This window comes from Bufo bufo, chromosome 4, assembly GCF_905171765.1.
Source record: "Bufo bufo chromosome 4, aBufBuf1.1, whole genome shotgun sequence".
Taxonomy (NCBI): Eukaryota; Metazoa; Chordata; class Amphibia; order Anura; family Bufonidae; genus Bufo; species Bufo bufo.
Genome location: NC_053392.1, coordinates 524,585,438 through 524,611,312, shown reverse-complemented (window position 1 = coordinate 524,611,312; position 25,875 = coordinate 524,585,438). Strand labels below are relative to the sequence as shown.

General features: G+C 44.5%; 1 protein-coding gene across 2 annotated transcripts in view; it reads left to right on the top strand.

Moving 5' to 3' along the window:
• USP34 (ubiquitin specific peptidase 34) overlaps nucleotides 1–25,875 on the top strand; it is a 208,147-nt gene that overhangs the window by 5,404 nt on the left and 176,868 nt on the right. For both annotated transcript variants that reach the window (XM_040429731.1, XM_040429733.1), the window contains exons 2-4: nucleotides 14,755–14,842; nucleotides 17,183–17,615; nucleotides 25,650–25,700. In XM_040429731.1, the coding sequence (XP_040285665.1) occupies nucleotides 14,755–14,842; nucleotides 17,183–17,615; nucleotides 25,650–25,700 (572 nt within the window). The remainder of the gene's footprint in view (nucleotides 1–14,754; nucleotides 14,843–17,182; nucleotides 17,616–25,649; nucleotides 25,701–25,875) is intronic.

Here is a 25,875-nt window from a genome sequence, read left to right as displayed (position 1 = left end):
CTGCGATTAGACAGCACTACAGCCAAGGAGAAGTAACGCCCAGGAGAGAAGCTGGCGAACGGAGCGGCGCCCAGGAATAATAAGTGCAGGGAGATCCCTGGGCGCCGCTCTATGTAGCCTGCTACTTAACAAGGTCCAGACCCATGAAAGGTCGTCTTTAACTTTTAATACAGGAGGCAGGTGACGGCAGCAGAATCGCATAGCCGGCACCCTGCCTCTGACAGGGAGCTGCGATCAGCGGCAGTTAACCCCTCAGGTGCGGCACCTGAGGGGTTAACTGCCGCTGGTCTGCTGCCGGCACCCGTCTCCTGTATTAAAGGCTAATTATCATTGGTGGCGCAGTGCACCCGCCCCCTCAACCCCCCCAGTATTAAAATCATTGGTGCCAGTGGCCACAGGGTCCCCTCTCCTTTTCATTGGTGGCAGCTTCTGATCAGGGCCCCAGCAGTGTAATCCTGGGGCTCCGATCGGTTACCATGGCAGCCAGGACGCTACTGAAGCCCTGGCTGCCATAGTCGGCTCCCTGCTGCTGTGTGCACAAAGCACAGGGCAGCAGGGAGAGTGTGAAGTGCTATTCACCCTAATAGAGCTCCATTAGTGTGGATAGGACAAGGGATGAAAAGATCCCAGGTTCTAGCCCCTAAGGGGGGAAATGGTTATTAAATAAAAACACCAAAATATTAAGTATAAATCACCCCCTTTCCCAATTTTACATATAAAATATATAAACAATAAATAAATAAACATATCCCATATCGCCACGTCCAAAAAGTCCAGACTATTAAAATATTTTAAAAAATCTATGCGGTGAACACCGGAACAGAAAAAAAAATTAATAAAAACTGCGCGATTCACCATTTTTTAAAATGCGGAATGCACGTGGCTTTTTTGGTATCTTATATTTTTTTTCACTTGGTATCGAGTATCACAATACGTCTTTATGGTATCGAAATCGAATAAAAAATTTGGTATCGCAGCAACTCTAGTCGACATCCTATCCGCAAATAGAATGGAACAGACACAGAAACAAAATATGTTTGTGTGCATGAGGCTTACTCTCCAGTTGTCTTAGTGCGGTGATGATAGGGGGTCTTGTGGCTGACAGACTAAGTATATGCTTCACTTAGTGTTCATCCATCTGGGATCTATGTAGTTACAATATTTGTTTTATTTTTTAAAAATTAATAGTGCTGTTGTGTGTTTGGAAGATTAAAGGGGTTTTCAAAACCTTTTTTTTTTTTTTTAATTGACAGTCAAATTTAAGGTGACTTAAAGTAAAAAAAAAAAAAAATTTAACATTTTTAAAATCGAAAAAATTCAGATCACCCCCTTTTTCCAATTTTAACATAAAAATAAACAATCGATAAAATAGGCATTGCTGCATCCAAAAATGCCTGTACTATTTAAAGAAAATTCATCACATACAACGCTTCATCTCCAAAAAAATAAAAAGTAATAAAAAATTCATACACACACCAAAATAATTTCAATAAACTACAGACTGCTCTACAAAAAATGAGCCCTCACACAGCTCCATAGACATAACTTTATAAAAAGTTTAGGGGTCAGAATATGGCAATGGAAATATTTTTTTTTTCCGATTAAAACACTGAATATAGTATCTTTGAAATCGTACTGACTCAGAGAATGAAGGGCATGGGCTAGTTTTCCCCCATAGGAGACACCGTAAAAACGAAACTTGTAAAATTGTGGCCTAAATTGAGTTTTTTTTTTTTTTTTTTTTAGAAGGTACAACTTGTTCTGCAGGAAATAAGCCTTCATACGCGTATGTCACTGGTAAAGTAGAAGAGTTACTGCTCTGGAAAAGCACAGAGTGAAAAACGAAAAGGAGAAAAAACTCCTGGGGCTCAAGGGGTTAATGTGATTTAAGGGTGCTATGTGTTTTCCATTGCTGGAAGAAAACAGGCCTTAGGGTACTTTCACACTAGCGTTTTTTTTTTTTCCGGCACTGAGTTCCGTCCTAGGGGCTCAAATCCGGAAAAGAACTGATCAGTTTTATCCTAATGCATTCTGAATGGAGAGTTCAGTCTTTTTGACTGATCAGGCTTTTCAGAAAACCGTAGCATGCTGTATTTTTACCTCCGGCCAAAAATCCTGAACACTTTGATTGAACGCCGGATCCGGTCTTTTTCCCATTGACTTGCATTAACGCCGTATGCGGCGCCGTGTGTTCCGTCAAACCGGATCCAGCTTTTGCATGTTAAAAAAAAGTTAAAGTCCATAAATGGCGGATCCGTTTTTCCCAATGCATTTTTTTCATTGTGATCAAAATCCTGATCAGGATTCAAATGTAATCCGTTTTCACACGTTTTTCCGGATCCGGCGGGCAGTACCGGTGTCGGAATTGAACGCCGGATTTAAACAACGCTAGTGTGAAAGTAGCCTTAAACAGCGGTAAGTTGTTTAAAAAACCACGTGTTCTTTTTATGCATTTTTTTTGCCGCCCCTAAAAAGCAGGACTGCCGCGAAGTGTGCCGGCATCCTTGGACCAGTCTCGGCTGAGCGAGCTCACGTGTAGGAGTATGATATTCCGGCTTGAACTCTGCTCCTGTGCTCCTTAATGCTGTGCGTCCCTGCCTGACTGGCTGTAATGAATTGTACTATTGATGGCATGTCAGTACTGTTCAGTACAGCCGATGTTGGGCAGGGACCCACAGCATTGTTAGGCTACTTTCACACTGCCGTTTCTGGGTCCGCTTGTGAGATTCGTTTTCAGGGCTCTCACAAGCGGCCCAAAACGGATCAGTTCAGCCCCAATGCATTCTCAACGGATAAGGATCTGTTCAGAATGCATCAATTTGGTTGCGTTTGGTCTCCGTTGTGTTTTTTGAGGCAGTCACTAAAACGCAGCTTGCAGCGTTTTGATGTCCGCCTGACGATGCGGAGCCAAACGGATTCGTCCTGACTTGTAAGTCAATGGGGACAGATCAGTTTTTCAATGACACAATATGGTGTAATTGAAAACGGATCCGTCCCTCATTGACTTTCAATGTAAGTCAAGACGGATCCGGATCCTTTTTTTTGAATGAATAATGCAAACGCATCAGTTATGAACGGATACAAGCGTTTGCATTATCGTTGTGGATCCGTCTGTGCAGATACAAGACGGATCCGCACCGAACGCCAGTGTGAAAGTAGCCTAAGTCAGTCTGCTACTTTCACACTAATGTTCGGGGCTCCGCTTGTGAGTTCCGTTTGAAGGCTCTCACAAGCGGCCCCGAACGGATCCGTACTGCCCCAATGCATTCTGAGTGGATGCGGATCCACTCAGAATGCATCAGTCTGGCACCGTTTGGCCTCCGCTCAGCAGGCGGACACCCGAACGCAGCTTGCAGGCAATGCGCCGCACAGACCTTTCACTTACCAGTAGGAGGAGCTCCCGGCCGGACACAGACATCGCAGCTCTTCAGGTAAGTATAATGATTCTATTTGTTGCTAAGTAACCATGGCAGCCAAGACTGCAATAGCGTCTTGGCTGCCATGGTAACCGATCGGAGCCCCAGCGATTTAAACTGGGACTCCGATCGGTACTCTCCGCTGCCACCAATGATGGGGAGGGGGGGGGGGGGGAGAGAGGAGAGGCCGCACTGATCATAGTTAATACTGGGGAGGGAGGGAGGGAGGGGGAGACCGCACTGCTCATATTTAATACTGGGGAGGGAGGGAGGGAGGGGGAGACCGCACTGCTCATATTTAATACTGGGGAGGGAGGAAGGGGGAGACCGCACTGGTCATATTTAATATCCGCACTGGCCACCGATGAATATAGAGGGAGGGGGGCCGCACTGGTTACAATTAATACTGGGGAGGGAGGGGGGGGCCGCACTGGCCACCAATAAGTTAAATACAGGAGGGGGGGGTCTGCCCCCTGCTGCCTGGCAGCATCTGCCAGGCAGCAGGGGGCAGTCATGTACACAGTTCTCAGTATATTCTAACTTGAAGCGTCCCCATCACCATGGGAACGCTTCTGTGTTTAGAATATACTGTCGGATCTGAGTTTTCCGAAGTGAAAAATCAGATCTGAAATAAACTGTTATGCAAACGGATCCGTTCTGAACGGATGCAAGCGTTTGCATTATAGGAGCGGATCCGTCTGATGAAACATCAGACGGACCCGCTCCGAACGCTAGTGTGAAAGTAGCCTTAGGCCTCTTCCTTTTTTTTTTTTTTTTCGTTTATGGGCTGTTTTTTGCGTTCCGTATATGGAACCATTCATTTCAATGGTTCCGCAAAAAAAACGGAATGTACTCCGTATGCATTCTGTTTCCGTTTTTCCGTTCCGTTGAAAGATAGAACATGTCCTATTATTGCCTGCAAATCACGTTCCATGACTCCATTCAAGTCAATGGGTCCGCAAAAAAAAGGAACACATACGGAAATGCGTCCGTATGTCTTCCGTATACGTTCCGTTTTTGCGGAACCATGTATTCAAAATTTTATGCCCAGCCCTATTTTTTCTATGTAATTACTGTATACTGTATATGCCATACGGAAAAACGGAACAGAAATGGAAACGCAATGGAAACAAAAAATGGAACAATGGATCCGTGAAAAACGGACTGCAAAACACTAAAAAAGCCATATGGGCGTGTGAAAGAGGCCTAATGCAGTGAGGTCCTGTCACAGGAGCAGAGTTCAGGCTGGGAAATCTCGCTCCCACAGTAAAGTCGCTCGTCTGAGACTGACCTTACGGTAAATTTTACACCCTGGATCTTGATGTAGATGTTCTGCAAAATCTGCAGGTGGTTTTCACCCCTGCAGATTTTTGCAACATGGCATGTACGTGCTTGCTTTTCTAATGTTTTCCTGCTACCTATAGATGGCTTTTCCAAAATCCCATCCATATGTACTGTACGGCAATTTACTGCAATTTTGCAGTGCTCCTGTGTTTTGTTCCCAGCGATTGGACCCCACGAAACTGGTGATAGGCCATTACTGGCTGAATGGGGATAACCCCTTGTTAAAGTGCATTGTGGAGATCTTGTAGAGGCTCCTGTCTTATATCCTCCTGCAGTGCGTTGTTTCATTCTCTTTGTATGCAAAATGGATGTACTTACAGCGGGTGACCTGAAATCTTCCACTTTGGAGTAATAATCCATATGTGACGCTGTACGTTTCGGTCCAATGGGAGGCTGGATCTGTGGTGAATCTGGTTAAAGCCTATTCTTACTTGACTGGCCAAGCAAATTGTGATTCTTGAAAACAGTGTTTTTCAGGTGCATGTTGTCCTATGTACATGGAAGAGCAATGTAAGGCCTCTTTCACACGGGCGTTGCGGGAACACCCGCGATTTTTCCGCGCGAGTGCAAAACATTGTAATGCATTTTGCACTCGCGTGAGAAAAATCGCGCATGTTTGGTGTTCTGTAGATGTTATTATTTTCCCTTATAACATGGTTATAAGGGAAAATAATAGCATTCTGAATACAGAATGCATAGTAAAATAGGGCTGGAGGGGTTAAAAAAATAAATAAAATAATTAACTCACCTTCTCCTCTTGTTCGCGTAGTTCCCGGTCTCTTCTTTACTTCTTTAATGATGAGCTGTGGGCTAAAGGACCTTTGGTGACGTCAGATCACATGCTCCAATCACATGGTCCATCACCACGGTGATGGACCATGTGATTGGAGCATGTGATCTGACGTCACCACAGGTCCTAGCCGGTAGTTCATCATTAAAGAAGTAAAGAAGAGACCGGGAACTACGCGAACAAGAGGAGAAGGTGAGTTAATTTTTTTTTATTTTTTTTAACCCTCAATTAATCACCTACTAAGCATTCTGTATTCAGAATGCTATTATTTTCCCTTATAACCATGTTATAAGGGAAAATAATACAGTGAATAGACTGTCGCCTAGCAACCATGCGTGAAAATCGCACCGCATCCGCACTTGCTTGCGGATGCTTGCGATTTTCACGCAACCCCATTCACTTCTATGGGGCCTGCGTTGCGTGAAAAACGCAGAATATAGAGCATGCTGCGATTTTCACGCAACGCATAAGTGATGCGTGAAAATCACTGCTCATCTGAACAGCCCCATAGAAATGAATGGGTCGGTATTCAGTGCGGGTGCAATGCATTCACCTCACGCATCGCACCAGCGCGGAATACTCGCCCGTGTGAAAGGGGCCTAAGACGTTATGGAGCACAGTGCTTCTCCACCTAAAGAGACATCTAGATCAGGGATCAGTTTTTTTTTTTTTTTTCGTTTACGTTCCGTTTTTTGCTTTCCGTATACGGAACCATTCATTTCAATGGATCCGCAAAAAGAAACCGAAGGTACTCCGTATGCCTTCCGTTTCCGTATTTCCGTTCCGTTCAAAGATAGAACAAGTCCTATTATTGTCCGCATAACAGACAAGGATAACACTGTTCTATCAGGGGCCAGCTTTTCTATTCTAAAAAAACGGAATGCACATGGACGTCATCCGGATTTTTTGCGGATCCGTTTTTTGCGGACCGCAAAATACTGAAAAAGCCATACGGTTGTGTGCAAGAGGCCTTACAAGAATAGCACCTTTAGCAATAAGGCACCTTTCACACAAGCGAGTTTTCCACGCGGGTGTGATGCGTGACGTGAACGCATGGCACCCGCACTTAATCCTGACCCATTCATTTCAGTGGGTCTGTGTACATGAGCGTTTATTTTTGGTTGGAATTGGGGAAAAACCACAATTCTGACAGAGGTTTTTTATTATTTTAAAGAAAGGTGGGTGATTTGAACTTTTTTTTAACTGGCAATCATTAGATTGCCCATTGTGTTCATTGATAGCAATATAACAATACAGTGGATTGTATTGGTATGTTCCTCTAATAACCGCTGAAGCCTGGGAACGCTGTTACAGGAGTGGGAGCGCATGGCTCCTGCTTCTGGACTGCTCAGATACCGTGGTCGCATACATGTGCCGCGGGTCTCTGCTGTTTTAAACAGCAGAAACCTGACGGCTATGGCGCCCACTGTACGTGAGAGCTGGTGCCATGTTTAAAGACACAAATTCCGCTGTACATGTACAGCGGAGGTCGTGAAGGGGTTAAAACGTATATAAAAATACACATATTGGGTATCGCCGCATCTGTAATGACAGACTATCATATGACCTACCCTGTCAGATGAACGCTGTAAATTTTTTTAAAAAAACTACGCCATAGTAACCACTGAAAGATATGGCTCTCAGAAAATGGCAACACAAGTGTCAAAGTGGCAAATGTTCAAAAAAGCTATATAAAATTGGTACCCTTGTAATCGTACTGAGCAGAATAAAGATACACTGTGTTCTCTGCAATAACAAAACCCCAAAAGCAATGGCGGAGTTGCTGTATTTCTTTATCCTGTTTCCCAAAAAACAAAATAAAAAGCGTTCAAAAAGTTGTATGTACCCCAAAAGAAAACCAATGATAAAGCAGCTCTGTTGAGAGAAAAAGAAATAAAATCTATGGTTGTCAGAAAATGGCTGTACTGGTCTCCAGAGGCTGATCAATAGCAACATGGCGCCTGTAAATCATTCTACCAAAATCTGCCCTCCAAAAACCATATGACGCTCCTTCTCTTCTGATCCCTGCCATGTGCCCAAACAGCAGTTTACGACCACATAAAGGTTGTTGCCGTCTTCAGGAGAAAAGGAGGTGCTTTTTCTCCTGTTACCCCTTCTGAAAATGAAAAATGGGGAGCTTATTCATGATTTTATTGGAAGAAATTAAAATTTTCATTTTCACAGCCAATTCTGTGAAATGCCTGTTGGTCAGTATGACCCTCAAAAATTCCTTGAGGGGTGTAGTTTCCAAAATGTGGTAATTTTTGGGGGGTTTCTACTGTAGGTGTACCTTAGTGTGCCTTCAAATGGGATGTAGTACCCAAAAACCATTCCAGCAAAATCTGCCCTCCAAAAACAATATGGCACTCCTTCAGAATCATAGTAATGGATATTGAGGTTTAGTGTTTGCTGTAAACGCTTGCTGCATTACAGGGAAAAAAATTATCAAAATAGAAATTTTGCCTCCATTTTCCTTTAATTCTTGTGAAACATGTAAAGGGTTAACAGAGTTTGTAAAATCGGTTTTGAATAACATTTATACCGTATTTTTCGCCCTATAAGATGCACCGGCCCAAAAGACGCACCTAGTTTTTAGAGGGGGGACAATAATAAAAAAAAAAAAAATTAGAACTCAGGTCAGACCTCAGATCTGACCCCCAATCAGACCTCAGATAAGAGCCTCATGCCTCTCATCAGCCCCCAGCAGTCTCATTTCAGCCCCCAGCAGTCCCCATTGCCTCATATCAGCCCCCATTGCCTCTCATATTAGCCCCCAGCAGCCCCATATTGCCTCAGCATCTTCATATTGCCCCCAGCATCTCTATATTGCCCCTATCTCAGCCTCCAGCATGTCCATATTGCCCCCAGCGCCTCATGTTTTATAAAATAAAAAAACACTTACCTTTCCTCCTCCGCTCCTCACCACCCGCTTCTAAAATTCGAAGCCTTCTAACGTCCTAAAAAAAAGAGAATGACCTTTACAAAATGATGCCAACATAAAGTATACAGATGGTGAATGTTAATAAGTATTTTATGAGGTATCACTATTCATCATAAAAGCACAAATTCAGATTTAGAAAATAGTGAATATTTTTTTTAATAATATGGTGAATTCCGGGAGTCTGTTCCTCTGCCGGAATTGAAAGCGCAAATGTGAACGCGACCTTAGTCTGATGTCTTCCAGAAAGTGATGATTCGTATGTATTAATAAAAGGATCCTTGTCAGGCATGTGAGTGGGGCATGCTGGGTAAATGTTTACTCTTGAAGGCCGCATTAGTGGCCAAGGTTAACCTTGGAGAGAATGAACAGTCAGCACTGATGATAATGAAGCCCAACCAAGACTTCAAAAGTTAATGTTTAAATACAAACTCTAATTTTACATTTCCTGGCGGTTTTGCACCAGTTTGCAGTGTAGATAGGGGGGTAAAATAAACGTAAGCCGTCCAGACGTAACAGACACCGACTTGTAGGTCATCCAGTCATGTTTTAGAATTAACAGCGCTGCTCCTGCCCTCTTCAGCTGGAGCTGAGCAGTAATGCCAGATACAGTCCATGGACAGGTGGGATGCTGTTTTTGGAAGAAAGCGGTCGGGTTTCTCTGTACAGTGCCTTTAACACTATGGTGATACTGCAACAATTCCTTGTAGAGGGAAATAAAGGATTTTTACTTGGCCTTTTGCCTTCCATACAGTGCAGACACGTGATGTAACATTTGCTTGAGATAAATTACCCTGCTTAACATTCTTTGATCAATGTAATTCTCAGCATCCATTACTGCTTGGGGGGTCAGGCCTTGGTAATTGGTCATATACTGTACCGTACAGAACAAGTCTGAATGGTATTTCCATCTCACACGGGTAAGCCTCTCCTGAGATGGGAGAACCCCTGACATGTCTATTTTAGGAAGTACTCCATTAAAGAACAATTCTCAATAATCTTTTCTTATACATAGCTATGTGTTGTGCTGTTAATTTACCATTGCCCTTGTCCAAAGGGTCTGTTCCTTCACTTCTGTCAGCATGGATTACACAGTGTATAGGGAAACACCTTAATCTAGTTGTCGATTTATTCATAATGATTAGTATGAATAACAGAGGAATGGCACAAGTAGAATTAAAGTGGACCTGTCACCACTCCTGACATGCCTGTTTAAATAGCTTCATGCATTCCCCATGTAATAATTTTGGAACATCTATTCTTATGGCTCTATGTTGTGCCATTTCTTTATTATTTCTGCTAGCAGTTGTGAATGAATTGCTAGCAGTCTGCAGTAAGGGTACAGAGGGGAGGTAACCATTTGGGGGTCGGTACCTGCACAGTCTAATGGCAGCACTGATTGGATAATGTCAGACTGTGCAGGTACACCCCCCCCCCCCCACCAGTTACCACCCCTCTGTACCCTTACTGCAGACTGCTAGCAATTCATTCACAACTGCTAGCAGAAATAATAAAGAAATGGCACAACATAGAGCCATAAGAATAGATGTCCCAGAATTGTTATTACATAGGGAATGTATAAAGCTAGTAAAACAGGCGTGTCAAGAGAGGTGACCGTCCTCTTTAATGCCTTAAGGACCCAGGACGAGAATGCTCATCCTAAAGGGCCGGTACTTTGCGCCCCAGGACGAGTATTCTCGTCCTGCGGTCCTTCTCTTCCCCCCACGTGCGGTGCCACGGTCAGCGGCAGGAATCTGTCTGTTACTGACAGCCGGATCCCTGCTGTGTCCACCAGCATCGGTGATGCCGCCGATGCCGGTGGATTAACCTCTCATATGCTTCGGTCAGCGCTGACCGCGGCATATGAGAGGTTTGCGCTCCATCACCTTAGCCATCAGGTCCCCATGCTGCGGTGGCGGGGACCCGATGGTTGCCATGGCAGCCCCAAACCATTCCAAGGCCTTGGGGCTCGGCATCCCCAGGCTGGGTCTCATAGGCAAACTATCAGTGTATTACACTGTGTAATACACTGATAATCAATGCAGCACAATACAGATGTATTGTGCTGCATTGAAACAGGGATCAGACCCCGTAATGTTGAAATAAAGAAAAATTAGTTTCAATAAAAAAAAGCCCCTTTCCCATAAAAATTTGTAAAAAATAGAAAAAAAACTGACATATTAGGTATCACCGCGTGCGTAACAACCTGCTCTATAAAAATATCACATGATCCACCCCGTCTGGTTACCGTAAAAAAATAATAATAAAAATTGTTCTAAAAAGCAATTTTTTTGGCCACTTTACATCACAAAAAGTGTAATACCGAGCGATCAAGAAGTCATTTGCACCCCAAAATCATACCAATCAAACCGCCATCTCATCTCGCAAAAAATGAGACCCTACCTAGGACAATTGCCCAAAAAAAAAAAAACGATGGCTCTCAGAATATGGAGACACCAAAACATGATTATTATTTTTTTAAATAGAAAAAAAGAAAACCAGACATATTGGGTATCATCGTGTGCGTAACAACCTTCTGTAAAAAATATCAAATGATCCACCCCGTCTGGTCAACACCATAAAAAAAAAAAAAAAACTGTGCTACAAAAAGCCATTTTTTGTCACCTTACATAACAAAAAATGGGATATCAAGCAATCAAAAAGTCATATGCACTCTAAAATAGTACCAATACTATTTTGTGGACCACCTAAAGGGTTAACAAAGTTTGTAAAATCCAGTTTTGAATACCTTGAGAGGGGTAGTTTCTAAAATGTGGTCATTTTTGGGTGGTTTCTATTATGTAAGCCTCACAAAGTGAGTTCAGACCTTAAGTGGTCCTTACAAATTAGGTTTTGGAAATTTTTCTTAAAAATTTCAAGATTTGCTTCTAAACTTATAAGCCTTCTAACGTCCCAAAAAAAGAAAATGTCATTTACGAAATGATCCAAACATGAATTAGACCAGGAATTTGGTCCTGGCGCTTGGGTATTTGTCAGCCCGTTTTCAAAGATCCGCTCTCGGCACGCACCATGGTTTCCTGAGCCATAATTTTAAGCATGTGCGATATATATCGCGATATATTGTTTTCTATATTTGGGGGGGTGTTTAAACTTTTTTTTTTTTTACTTTTTATTTATTAACTATTAGCCTCCTTAAGGGCTAGAACCCTTGTCATATTCACCCTAATAGAGCTCTATTAGGGTGAATAGGACTTTACACTCTCCCTGCTGCCCTGTGCTTTGTGCAGCCAGCCTCTCATGTGCCACCCAGCCTCTGATCAGCCCCTTCAGCCTCCCCTCTGATCAGCCCCTCCCTCCCCAGTATTAATCATTGGTGGCAGTGGCCACAGGGTCCTCCCCCCCCCCCCATCATTGATGGCAGTGGGCAGTTCCGATCGGAGTCCCAGCAGTGTAATGCTGGGGCTCCGATCGGTTACCATGGCAGCCAGGACGCTACTGAAGTCCTGGCTGCGATGGTATGTTAGTGAGCAGCATTATACTCGCGTGCGCCATGATCGCCGGGAGCTCCTTCTTCTCATAGGTCTGTGCGGCGCATTGCTAATGCTATAAGCATTAGCAATGAGCTGCACAGACAGAAGGAGCGCCCGGCGGCCACGGCGCACGTGAGTATAATGCTGCTCACTAACATACCATCGCAGCCAGGACTTCAGTAGCGTGACTCCTGGCTGCCATGGTAACCGATTGGAGCCCCAGCATTACACTGCTGGGACTCCGATCGGAACTGCCCACTGCCCCCAATGCAGACAAACATTCCCGGCACCCGACCTCTGACAGGACGCTGTGATCCGCGCGATTAACTGAGGGGTTAATCGCGCGGATCACAGCGTGCAGTCATAGGGGCCGGGATATAGCCGGCACATTGGTATTTAGGCATTCATTGGTGGCGCAGTGACCACAGTCCCTCCCCTCCTCCTCCTACTCTGTTCTCATTGGTGGTCAGCGGCAGCTGCACACAGTGGGGAGGGAGGGACTCCTCTCCTTCTCCGATGTGCCGGCTCAGGAAACCATGGTGCGCGCCGAGAGCGCATCTTTGAAAACGGGCTGACAAATACCCAAGCGCCAGGACCAAATTTCTGGTCGCCATGTCAACCTGGCGCCTGGGATTTGTCGAGCCCTGCTGTATACTGCAGGATCCATCACTGCTCCAGCCTGTGGAAGAGGACAGATTGGCGATCTGTTTGGCACATACTTGACTCAAACAGAACCGACTGACTGTTAGGGTTCCGTTCAGTTCCCGTTTGAGTGTCCAGAACTGAAGCAGAAAAAAAGTAATTTTTTTCTTCTCTATTTTAAAACTTACCGTATCTGTGACTGAGGTCCCAGAACAGAGCCTCCGATGCAGATACAAACTCAGCTGTACTTGCATCCTTGCAGGTTAGATGTATCGCTCAGACAGTCTTTTTAAGGAATTCTGCTCCACAATTATGTCAAGTGGACGGGTCCGGGAGGTCCTGTATCTGTTGTTCATATACCGTACTAGGGTTGAAACGATTACTCGATTGAATCAAGTAATTCGACATAAAAAAATCCACAATGCAAATTTGTTTGTGTCATGTGACCACGGAGTGGGAGTGAAGCGCTTGCTATTACTCATCACTCTGTGGTCATCCGCAGGCCCGTATTGGGCTGCACTTTCAGCCCTGACACACGTAAGTGCGCATTAGGACCTGACACTGTGTGACGTCAGGACGACAGTGCAACGCGTGGAGAAAAGATGGAGGAGCTGTGGAACGGCGCTCCTACAGGAGAGGTAAGTATTTTATTTCACTGGCTCTGGGGACATGGATAAGAGGAGGAGCTGGTGGCACCTGGGGAGGGGGGGGAGCCTGATGGCACGGGTGGGGGGGCTGATGAGTTTTTATAAAGAAAAACTTTCTTTTAATTAGTTTTTTGTTGTTAGAGTACTCAATTAATCGTTGGATTAATCAATAGAATACTTGATTACCAAAATTGTCGATAGCTGCAGCCCTATTCACCATACTAAATGAGTAATAGATATGATTTATCAGTCTGTTGGGCCTGTAAGGAAATATACAACACAGCTGAAAAACGGCGAACCTGAGCATGATATTACATTGGGCCAATACAGTGAGAAGCATATGAAGCCTGCCACGTTATAGACACCACCCCTTTTCATTCTTCGTGGAAGCGCATCCTCCGCGGCAGCTGCAGACCCCCTCCTAAATCAGTGGGAATCAGTGACTGGTCTCCTGGCATGTAATGGAGCTCTGCATGCCTCCAGAAGATAATGGTGGATTTACACGGCCCAATTATTGAGTACGAACGTTCCTGCAAATGCTCTTTCTGGATAATCGGCCTGTGTAAATGTGCCTTTTTATGAATGCCTTGCTTTTCTTGGTTATGCAACGTCTGGGGCTGGCAAAAATCACTGTGTAACCCTAGCCTTGGGCGACACGTACACGGAAATGTATTTTATCTGGATTTTCTGCACAGACTTGTGTACAAATTTAATTGTGTTTCCACGACTAATCTGTGGCAAAATATACAGGTGTTGCACGCGGATATTGACGATTCTGCACTGAAAAAACGCATGCTGCAGATCTCAATATTCCCACTGCAGGTCAATTTACACATGGAAAATGTATGCGCCTTGTACATGGGATTTTGAAAATCTGCTTAATCTACTTATCTACTAATGTATGATGCTGTGGATGTGATGCACAAAAATCTGCACGCGATTCAGACAGTTTTGCAAGTGTCCTTCAGGTAGAACTGTAATTGTAGAGGGGGGGGTCTGTTACTTCAGTACCCCATTACTAGCCTGAGCAGAAAATTGCTGCCATGAGCAGCTCCTGCTCTGATGGACTCCATGATGTTACCTGGTCGGCCAAACATCATGTAATAATACTGGGAAGCGTGCTGGGAAAACTGACTGGGCCGTGAGAATAGAACCATAGACTGCAATGGTTCTGAAAATGCCTGTGGGATGTCCGTTTTTTACTCTCATGTGAATATACCTTAGGTATGTTTCTCTCCACAGGTCCCGCTGAGGATGGGATTAAAAAATAAAATAAAATCCTTGATTACTCCTTTTAAAGTTAATTTTTCAATTTTGTGGCAGAAATATGTGACTGGTGACTCTGTGTACAATGCTGTGGTATGTGTTGGCTCTGTTTGCGTGTGAAATAAATAATAAACCAGTTGCTCCAGTGTTTAGTCTTACGCTAGTTTTTATATTTCACCACGATGCAATATAACTTTTATGTTTCTTTTTATTATTGCAGTATCAGACTCGGACGGCAGTGATGAGCTACAGCTCCGAAAAGAACATGCTCTCAAGATATTCGCTTACATTAATTCCTGGACACAAAGGTAAGACATGTGCAAGAGACTGCGGATACAAGTTAACTCTCAAATGTGTTATTAGTTCATTGTAATCTGCCATGCCTGTATACAGTATATTCCATTTGTCTCCACTTAGTCTTAAAGGGATTATTCCATGATTATTGTAAAACATGAAAATCATATAGTACATGAGTCTCTTTCTATTAAAGCCAGAACCAGCCTGTACCTCACATGGATCCAGAGATCTCCCCATTTATTGCTCTGCTAGGTTTATATCAAGCTGAAAGCTCAGGCTGGGTTCACACCTGAGCGTATTGGGTGTGCGCATTTTACAGGCGTTTTTGAGGCGTATTTTGGGGCGTTTTTGTATTTAGGAAATGCTCGTAATACGTATGTGTGTGATTGACAACAGAGGCATCCAATGAAAAACTGTGGAGGACAGTGTTAGGCTAGGTTCACACCTGAGCGTTTTACAGCGCGTTCCTACGCGCTGTAAAATGCTCAGCAGGCAGAAACCAATGTTTCCCTATGGGCATGGTTCTCACCTGAGCGTTTTACAGCGCGTACGAACGCGCTGTAAAATGCCCTAAAAACGCCTGTAAACAGCGCATATCGAATACGCTCAGGTCTGAACCCAGCCTTATGGGGGATCTGTGGATGGCACTGTTATAGGGGATGTGTGCTATGACACATGGGGCCAGCATAAGACACACATATAGCATCTTATGCTGGTCCCCCTCATGGCCCTATGTGTCCCCAACTGCGCACCTAACTGGCTTTGTGTGTAAAGTATTTTACTACTGTCTGAAACAATTTCTCTCCTATTGATAAAATGGCCAGCCTCTGTACTCACTTTCACTATGAATGCACTGCAGCGAGCGGTCCGGTCGGCGCGTGACAGAAGTCACTTAGTAACGCTCCTCCCACTTAATTCAGGAAGCAGGAGCGTTACTAAGTGACGTCAGTCACGCGCCGGCCCGCTCGCTGCAGTGCATTCATAATGAAAGTGAGTACAGAGGCTGGCCATTTTATCAATAGGAGAGAGCTTGTTTCAGACAGTAGTAAAATACTTTACACACAAAGCCAGTTATGTGCGCGGGGCCCCCTTCATATATAATCGCGCGTACGTACGTGCGTTTTTAAATGAGCAAACAAGAAATGCCCATTGTCGTGCGTTCCCGCTGAAGTCTATGGGTGGGAATGCGCAACAATATGCCCCAAAGAAGCTCCTGTACTTCTTGGGGCGCAGGGCGTTTTACAGCGCGTTCGTACACGCTGTAAAACGCTCAGGTGAGAACCATGCCCATAGGGAATCATTGGTTCTTGCCTGTTGAGCGTTTTACAGCGCGTTGGAACGCGCTGTAAAACGCTCAGGTGTGAACCCAGCCTCAAGGGGAGGGTCCATTCTGCTGCAGCTCTGGGGGCGTGTCCATTCAGCTGCAGCTTTCTCCCTATCACAGCTCAGGCGGCAGTTGAAGGATGAAACTGAGCATGTGCAGCCTTCTCAGTGAGAAAGACAAAGGAATAATAAGAACAAACAGCAGTTGGCGCCATACAGATACATTATATTGAATAACTCTGGCTATACAAATTTTCAATTATATGCAATTACAAAAGTATTCAGATCCAGGTGCTGGTTTGAAAACTACAATATTTTTCGTGGGACAGCCACTTTAACCATTTTCCAGAAATGTTTGTTGGTTACCAGTTTTGAATTGGGAGATGAATTTTGAAGCTTTTGTCTTTTTTTTATTTAGCATTTCTATAAATAGAGCATATTCATTTTATGGATTTAATGCTTTTAAATGGTCAGAGCTACATGGCGTCCATGAGTGGTGTGAATTGCACATGGTCAGGTGGACAAGAGCCTTTTCTTTATGCAGTGATTTAAAATAAGTTGTCCAATTTTATTTATTTTTTTAAGTGCCAGAGGGCAGCGGGCCATATGAAATAAAGAAAAACAAAAATCCCAATGTCCAATCACTGCCGTACTGCGCCTCGAATCCCTGCTGCGGAGATCTCCACTGTTCATGTGCAGTTTCTGTGACCACTGCAGCCCATCATTGGCTTCAGCGGTCATATGAATGGCATGTGACCATCACAGGCCCAGTAAGGACCGGAACTGCGTTGCACTAGCAACGGGACATTTTAAAGGCGAGTGCAGGTTTATTCTTAATTTTGTACAGCCTCCTGCTCTTGGCACTTTTTAAAAACCTCTTTAACATCTCTTTTAAGATTTGTTTAACAAAATAAAAACTCTTTCAGTTTTAAACCCTATAGCTTATGAAGTAGTGTGAATTATAGCGATATGATGATTTCTTAATGCATGCTGAATTTTTTATTTTTTTTAATATTTTTCATTTTCAGACAGTGTCTGTGCTGCTTTAAGGAGTATAAGCATTTGGAGATCTTCAACCAAGTGGTATGTGCCCTTATTAACTTGGTGATTAGCCAAGTCCAAGCCCTGCGGGACCAGCTTTTGAAAATTTGCACTACTAGCCCTGATAGAAACTGGCAGGATGAGAGTAACCCATCTGAGGAGCTGCTGAATGTGGAGAAGGAGCCTCAGGAGGAGGAGGGGGAGGAGGGGCCGTCAGAACCATGTAAAGCCCCCGAGAAGCAGTTAGAAGCTGCAAGGACTTCTAACCTGACAGAAGAGGACTCCTTGAAAAGCACTGACCCGTTTAGTTTATGGAGTACTGACGAAAAAGAAAAACTTTTATTGTGTGTGGCAAAAATCTTTCAGATACAATTTCCCCTCTATACAGCTTACAAGCATAACACCCATCCCACAATAGAGGTATGTTTCATGATTACTGTTTTATGTGAATACTGCCTGTTTTTGATCTCTAGCGTCCAGTAAAAGAAAACTTACAGGGGTTGTCCAGCTTTTACCCCAGTTTTAAATGTAGCCAGGATAGCACTGTATATAACGGAAAAAAAAACTCACTTGCTTCCTGCCGCTTTGATCCAGCGATGATTGTCTGATCCTGTTTGTTTTGGTTCCTAGCATGTAAATGTGTGGACAGGGTCATGTGCGCTGCTGCAGCCATTTGTTGGCTTCAGCGCTGACTTGCCCCAAAGTGGTACATCACTGCTTTGTCCAATGCTCCTTGGGGACATGTCACCACTGAGGCTGCAGCTGCGCACATGTCTCTGTCTGAAACACGCAAGGGACTCAAAGGTGCCTCACGGGGCCCTCTGCTGCTGGAACAGGATGCCGGAGAGCAGATGAGTGTGTTGTTGTTAAATTAGTGAGACCACACTGTTTAGTCGGTCTGCGTTGTGAAAGGCTGCACAGTAGGTGCTGCATGGCCATTAACAATGCAGACTGACTAAACAGTGACCTCTCATTAACAAGAGTCCTCTGCGGCCCGTACAGCCGCGTGATACTCGACTGCAGCACCGCCGTGTTACATGTGACTAAACTGTGGTCGTACCCGAATGTTTCAAAAAATAAAGCTTACTAGTGCTGAAACTGATAATATGCAGGCTCTAAAAGTTCAGTCCCCTAGTTGAGACCCCAGGGTCCATGCGGGTGTGATTGTGTACGTAAGTAAAGCTGTCACATTCCTGAGAACTCATAAGTACTTATAAGTACTCCTCCAAGCGATGCACTTATCAACTTAATAAGAACTCCGCTTAAAGCAAGTACAATGCAGTAGGATAAAAAATGCATTCAAAGGTGTCCATAGCCATAATCCATCCCATTTTGACTTGAGGCAGGGCATATTTTGAAGCAGCGCAGTTCTGCATGTCCTATGCCATGATTTATGTAAAAAATGAAAGTCCAACATCCTATTGTACATGACAATACCTTTTTAGCAACGCTAGAACCAGCCCTGTACCTCACATGGATCCAGGGATCTCCACATTCATTGATCCAATTGCTCTGCTAGATTCTCTTTAGCCTGGCAGCTCAGGGGATGTGTCCTTTCTGCTGCCGCTTCTTCCCTGCCTGGCAGTTGAAGGTTTAAACTGAGCATGTGCGACCAGCTCAGTGAGACGGACAAAATTATATGTAAAAGAACAAACAGCAGGTGCCGCTATACAGATATATTTTATTGAAGAGCTCGCTGGCTATACTACATTTTAAATTATATACAAGAACAGAAATATTCAGATCCAGGTGCTGGTGTGAAAATGTAGAATATGTTTCGTGACACCACCCCTTTAAGCCAATGGATCAGAGGTGGCAGTGTAAGGCGATGTACACACAGGTTAGATGGACAGTGTCTTTTTCTTGCGTAAAGAACATTGTTAGTTTCATAATGGCTTCTTTCAGCTAGGAGGGCATACACACTTGCTGTGAATTTTTCCTTTCCCATAAGGCCTTAATCCCCTCCCGTTTTCTGGGTCATTGGGGTCCCAGTGATTGCTCTCCAGTCAGTATTTTTGTATAACATAGGCTGAGTTCACCCTTTAACTTTCCGTTTTTCTGATCCGTCATGCAGGACTTTGAACGGTGATGTGAACTCTCCTTTAAGGGCCCTTTACACGGGCTGAGAATCGCACAGATTATCGCTGACGAGTGTTCATAGTAACGCTCGTTACCGATGATCTGGTTGGTGTAAATGTACCGCCAATTACCCGTTGATTATCGGGTAATCTGATCGTTTGTGCGCATGCAAAAGTGATTGTTTACCGGCAGCAGAAGATACTGTATAAACACAATCTCTTGCCGGCAAACAATGAGTCCTTATGGAGAAGAGCGATTGCTCCTCCCCATACTGTAAAGGAGATCGGTGCATGTAATTGCAGCAGTCTCCGCTAGCGATCAGCAGATTGTCTGCTGTAATATCTTCCCATGTAAAGGGACCTTTATACTGTCACTGGGTCGTAAAGCATAATGGTGGGAACCTTTGAAGACCTCTGTTAATGTATGCTTTCAGCTTGTATATTGTTGTCTCCGCTTTTGGGAAATCTGGGTTATTTTGACCGTAACCTCCGTTACACCGATCACTTATGTCATAGTAGAGGATGCAGCATTTCAGAAGTAGAAAGATTTTGGAAAGCTGGATGACCATACGGTGTGTTACCTGGCAGATATAAGGAACCGCTCAGTAACAGATCTTTGTCGCGGTGAGAGAAGAGGAGAAATCCTTTTACGAGCAGAGATTGGGAAACTGCTGTTTCTTTTGGCAGGGTGGTTAAGGATCTCTTCATATTGCGTGTAAACTAGTATTGCTTTGGGACACCTTTCAACTTCTTTGTAGTAAGGAGGTGTTATAATGTGATTAACACGCGTTGTATGATTTAAGTGATGACCTAACCTGACCAAATGTAGAGATACTGCTGTATTCAAGGGGTTGTTCAGCCCCTCTCTCCAGCACGGTCTGAGATGATACTGCATGCCGAGGCCACTGTCCGATGCCCAGCAAGTATCGTGCATGTGTCTTATTATTTAGGAAAGCACCTGTGCACAATACCTTCTGTCTGATGGTGCAGATGTAATATGGAACAAGCCGCATGTATGTGGATGTGTGACTGGTGGGCAGCTCAGGAGTGGGGCAGGAAACACCAGGCTTAACTTATGCCCTAATATTGGCTCTATGCCCTAAATGTCTTCATCTGCAGGGCCGGAAAATTGGTTTGTTGGTTCATCAGCTTGGATTCCAACCCTCTCCAAAAATATTTGTACCGGAATCTGCTGCTATTGTTAGAGGTGGTCCTGCTGTTTATATTGATGACCTATCGTCAGGATAGGTCATCGATATCTGATCGATGGCGGTCCGACACCCTCATGATCGGCTGTTTTAAGAGGAGGTAGTGTTCCATGCGAGCACCGCTTCCTGTCGTCTCCTGCGGAGCAGCGTAGTTACAAGTACTCGCTCCAGTCAAGTGAATGGAGCGAGTACTTGACATTACACTGCACTTTCAAGATGAAGTGCGGTGTAATGAACAAGGAGCGCTGCCTCCTCCTCGGACCCCTGCTGATCTGATACTGATGACCTTATCCTGACGATAAGTCATCAATATAAACGGCTGGCGTATAATTTCTTTCAGCATGTCCTAGTTTTCTGCTTTTTTGCTTCCAATTACGCCCATTATAGTCTATGGGAGTGCATGAGAAATGCAGGAAGGAAGGAATAGACATGTAAATCTGGATGAATTACTGAAGCAGCATTGATGGGTTTATCATCCAGAATCCGTGTGTGTTCTGGAGCTGGAATACGGATTGATTTCAATTTGCTCATGTAAAAGAGGCCAATAGGAATGAACCCTCTACAGCAGGGGTGCACAACCTGCGGCCCCCAACCATCTGGTAACAGACATGTACGTCTATATCTTATGGCTGCTGACATATAATTTTCATGTTTTCTCCCTTAGATGGGAAACTATAACTAGACATTAATGGTATACTGTATGTTCAATATGCCGTAAATACAGTATTTCAGTTAATACCCCTTTAAATTTTATTTTCATCCCTTAAAGTTGGTTGAGTCGGACAATGTGGCCCCCAACCAGAAAACGTTGTGCACCCCTGGTATATATCCCGTCAAACACTGGAAATTAGTGACCAAGCTCATCTTCTACTTCACTACTGGAATCTATAGAGCGATTGAGGATTACCACTGTTATGACGTCAGATTATATCAAAGAATTTTTATTTATTTATATTCTCTTAGTGTTATCTGAGGTCACAAAATAGAGAATGAAATTCATAACAATCGTTCTTTACTCCTACCCAACCAGTACCCTAGAAGAAATGGCCAAAGGCATAAGATGGGTGGAGATCTGTGATCTAGTAATATGTTTTCCAGGAGCGCCAATATTTATTATAAATTTTCTTTTGTAGCTCTTTCTCTGAATTTGGTAACCTGCTCACAAGCCCTACCCAAGCTTTAATTAAAGGGGTTTTGCAGTTTTTTTTTTTTAACTGATGATCTATACTCTGGATAGATCATCAGCATCTGATCGGCGTAGGTCCGACACCCGGGACCCCCTGCCAATCAGCTGTTTGAGAAGGCAGCGGCGCTGGCAGTAGTGCTGCGGCCTTCTCGCTGTTTACCTCAGGCCCAGTGATGTAGGGGTGGGCGATATAGGCGATATGCAATATGGATTTTGTGCATATCGCCTATATCGCCGGACTGCAATATGACCACGGAGCGGTAGTGAATGATCACGCTCTCGGCGCGTACCATGTTCTCCTGTGCCGGCACGGTGGAGGAGGGAGTCCCTCCCTCCCCACTGTGCGCGGCTGCCGCTGGCCACTAATAAGAACAGAGTAGGAGGAGGAGGGGAGGGACTGTGGCCACTGCGCCACCAATGAATGCCTGAATACCAACATGTGCCAGCCATATCCCGGCCCGTATGACTGCACGCTGCGATCCGCCGCAATTAACTCCTCAGTTGGGTTAATCGCGCGGATCACAGTGTCCTGTCAGAGGTCGGGTGCCGGGAATGTTCTTCAGTTACTGCATTGGTGGTAGTGGGCAGTTCCGATCGGAGTATAATGCTGCTCACTAACATACCATGGCAGCCAGGACTTCAGTAGCGTCCTGGCTGCCATGGTAACCGATCGGAGCCCCAGCATTACACTGCTGGGACTCCGATCGGAACTGCCCACTGCCACCAATGATGGGGGGGAGGAGGGGGACCCTGTGGCCACTGCCACCAATGATTAATACTGGGGAGGGGGGGTGGGTTTGAGTTACCAGAGGGGGCTGATAAGAGGGAGAGGCTGGGGGGGGCGGATCAGAGGCTGGGGGGCACATGAGAGGCTGGCTGCCATGGTCAGCTCCCTGCTGTTGTGTGCACAAAGCACAGGGCAGCAGGGAGAGTGTAAAGTCCTATTCACCCTAATAGAGCTCTATTAGGGTGAATATGACAAGGGTTCTAGCCCTTAAGGAGGCTAATAGTTATTAAATAAAAAGTAAAAAAAAAAAAGTTTAAACCCCCCCCCCCAATATAGAAAACAATATATCGCGATATATATCGCACATACTTAAAATTATATCGCAATATAGATTTTAGGCCATATCGCCCACCCCTACAGTGACGTTACAACTAGTATAATTCAAGTGAATGGAGCTTATCCCCGCCCAGGCCATTGATACTAGTCGTGACGTCACTGGGCTTGCGGTAAACAGCAAGAAGGCCGTGGCGCTACTGCCAGTGCCGCTGCCTTCTCAAACCGCTGATCGGCAGGGGTCCCAGGTGTCGGACCTCCGCTGATCAGATGCTGATGATCTATCCAGAGGATAGATCATCAGTTTAAAAAAACTACAGAACCCCTTTAAGAAGACAGGGGGGCACAGACTACCATTTCAAAGCAATCTGGGCATCAAGAATCCTTTTTTAAATATTTATTTTTTCAATGTCGGATGACCCCTTTAAAAAGAGGACCGGACACTGTGTCAGTACTAATTAGATAGTTCCAGACAGTGCATGGACCGCCCCCGAATGGTAACATCCATCTGGACCTTCATTATTTATTTTAAAGCGCCATTAATTCTCAGGCGCTGTATATTTAAAAGGGCGTATACATAATATGGAGCAAAACAAATACAATAGGCATGACCTTACTAACAGACTGGTACGGAGGGGAAGAGGACACTGCCTATGAGGCCTTACAGTCTTGCAGACTGCTGACCATTCATAAACGTCTGGTAGTAATAATAGAGGAATGGCACAACATAGTCATAAGAATAGATGCTCCAGAATAGTTTTTACACATGGGGGATGCAAGTAGTTACTAAAATAGACAAGTTAGGTGAGCTGATGGGTCCTCTTTAATAAGGAGAACCAATCACCCCCAACATCAGATCCTAATATACGAATTCATTATTCATGTATTGTTCATAGTACTTGGTATAATACTAGCCCACTATGCGAGATGTGTGATGGGAAATGCACTAAGCTTTTTATTTTTTTTACATTTTTGGTAAATGGTCTAAAATGAAAGAAAAAAAAAAAGTTTTCCTCCCCCCTTTTCTCCAGTGCTGCCGGTCCAGTTCTCCTTGCCCCCGCTTGTTTACACACTGCAGCAGTGACATGTCAGTGTATGGCACATGACCACTGCAGCCAATCACTGATTGGCTACCGCAGTACTTGCCAAGTTGCCATCAAGGAAGATTAATCCGATATTGCTTTTTGCCTGCGGTCCGATAATGAATAGTCCAGAGGTGTGGGGGTCAGGGGCAGCTATCCTCATCGGACTCGTGTCAGTACTCTGAAAGTATTTACTGCGGTCAGAGAAGTGACCGACCGCTGAGGTCAGTGGGACTATTGCTACACTATGCGGCAGCATTTAAAACCTAACTGAACCAATAATACCGTAAAGATCATTTACTATAAGAAATACACCTATATTAAGTGCAGATTGCGGCGCAAAAGGTTATTTGCACCGCAATCTGCGTTTTTAAAATAAAAAATTAAAAAATTTCCCCCCCCGCTCATGCCTATGGTTGGGCAATAACAAAAATATTTCCACGATAACGATATTAAGAAATTTATCGCAATAACAATATACATTGCGATAAATACCTATTTATCCCGTAATACTGGGGCCACACAGAAACATTACTGTATAGGGGGAAGAAAAAAGACATTAAACTGTATGGGGCAGCCACAGGGATACATTATACTCTATGGGGGCTACAAGTTGTAGCCCCTATACAGTGTGTCTCCTTGTTGCCCCTATGGTAATTTTACAGTGGGCACTAGAGCACATGCTGGTGATGTACAGTGTATCACAGTGGCCTCTGGAACACTTCCTGGTAATGTACAGTATCACAGTGGCCACTATAACACTTCCTGGTAATATTGCAGTGGGCACTAGAGCACATGCTGGTGATGTACAGCTTCTAAATACTTTAGTTGACATACCCTGATCCCCTGGTACCAGGGGCGGACTGAGAACCCTCAGGGCCCCCGGGCAAAATAAATCAAGGGTCCTCTTACAGGCCCCACCCATGTTCTGCTGCAAGCCCCACCCTTGTCCCCCCTCCAGCCACACCCTACACAATCTTTAATAAGATTTCAAAGTTAAAGCGACACAAAAGGCACCCAGACCCCTTTAGCTCATTGAAGTGGTCTGGGTACAGTGTCCCTTTTGCAAATCGAGCTGCAATGTTCTAGAGAAACTGCATTGTTTACGTTCCAGCAATAAGTCAGCCTCTAGTCGCTGGCAGCCACCTGAGGGCTTCCTGGAGTAAAACAGACCTTTGGTCCGGTATCTGACGCTGGACGTCCTCACACTCTGCATGATGACCTCCAGGGTCAGATTTTTCCCCATAGGAAAGCATTGATTCAATGCTTTCGTATGGGGTGATCTAATCTCGGCGTCCATTAGTAGGCCTCTGTTAGAAACAGTCCCCTCCACCTTGTACTTGTTCCACTGATCTGCTACTTGCGGGCTACGTGGGCATGAGTTCAGTCACTTCGGCGCGTGATCCCGTGACCTTCAGCGGCGGGTCTCGCGGGATCACGCGCTGCAGGACGGGATTGCGCACCGAAGTGACTGAACTCATGCCCGCCCAGCCCACAAGCAGCGGAACAATTACAAGAGGGGTGGGGAATAGCCAAATTAAAAAATATTTTGAAACTGTGGTGGGGGCTCTGTGGATGGCACTGACTCCTAGTGTTTCAGTTGCATATTAGCCAGTTAGTTTTTGTTTCGTACATGAACCCTATGAATTTGTGAAGCGCTGTGGAATATGGTGGTGCTATATAAATACATTTTATTTATTATTATTATTATTATTATTATTATTATAATCACATGTGGTCTCAATCTGTGTCTGCTGAAGCTATGATCACAGTGACAAATCAGCGCAATTCAACGTTCACATTTCTCTGTTTGAATCTGGCATATGCTTTGTTCTTTCAGGATATCTCCGCTCAAGAAAGCAATCTCCTAGGGGCCTTCTGTGACATGAATGTAAGTGTAAAATATTTATTTATTCTTCTTAATTTTTTTTGTGGTGATCTGTGGGAGGGTCAATCAACTGTGGTGAGTGTTGTGGCCTCCTCACATCAAACCAAACCCAGCGCCGTGCATTGTATAGTGACTGTGCTTGGTATTGCGGTGAAGTTAATAGATGTATAAAATAGCC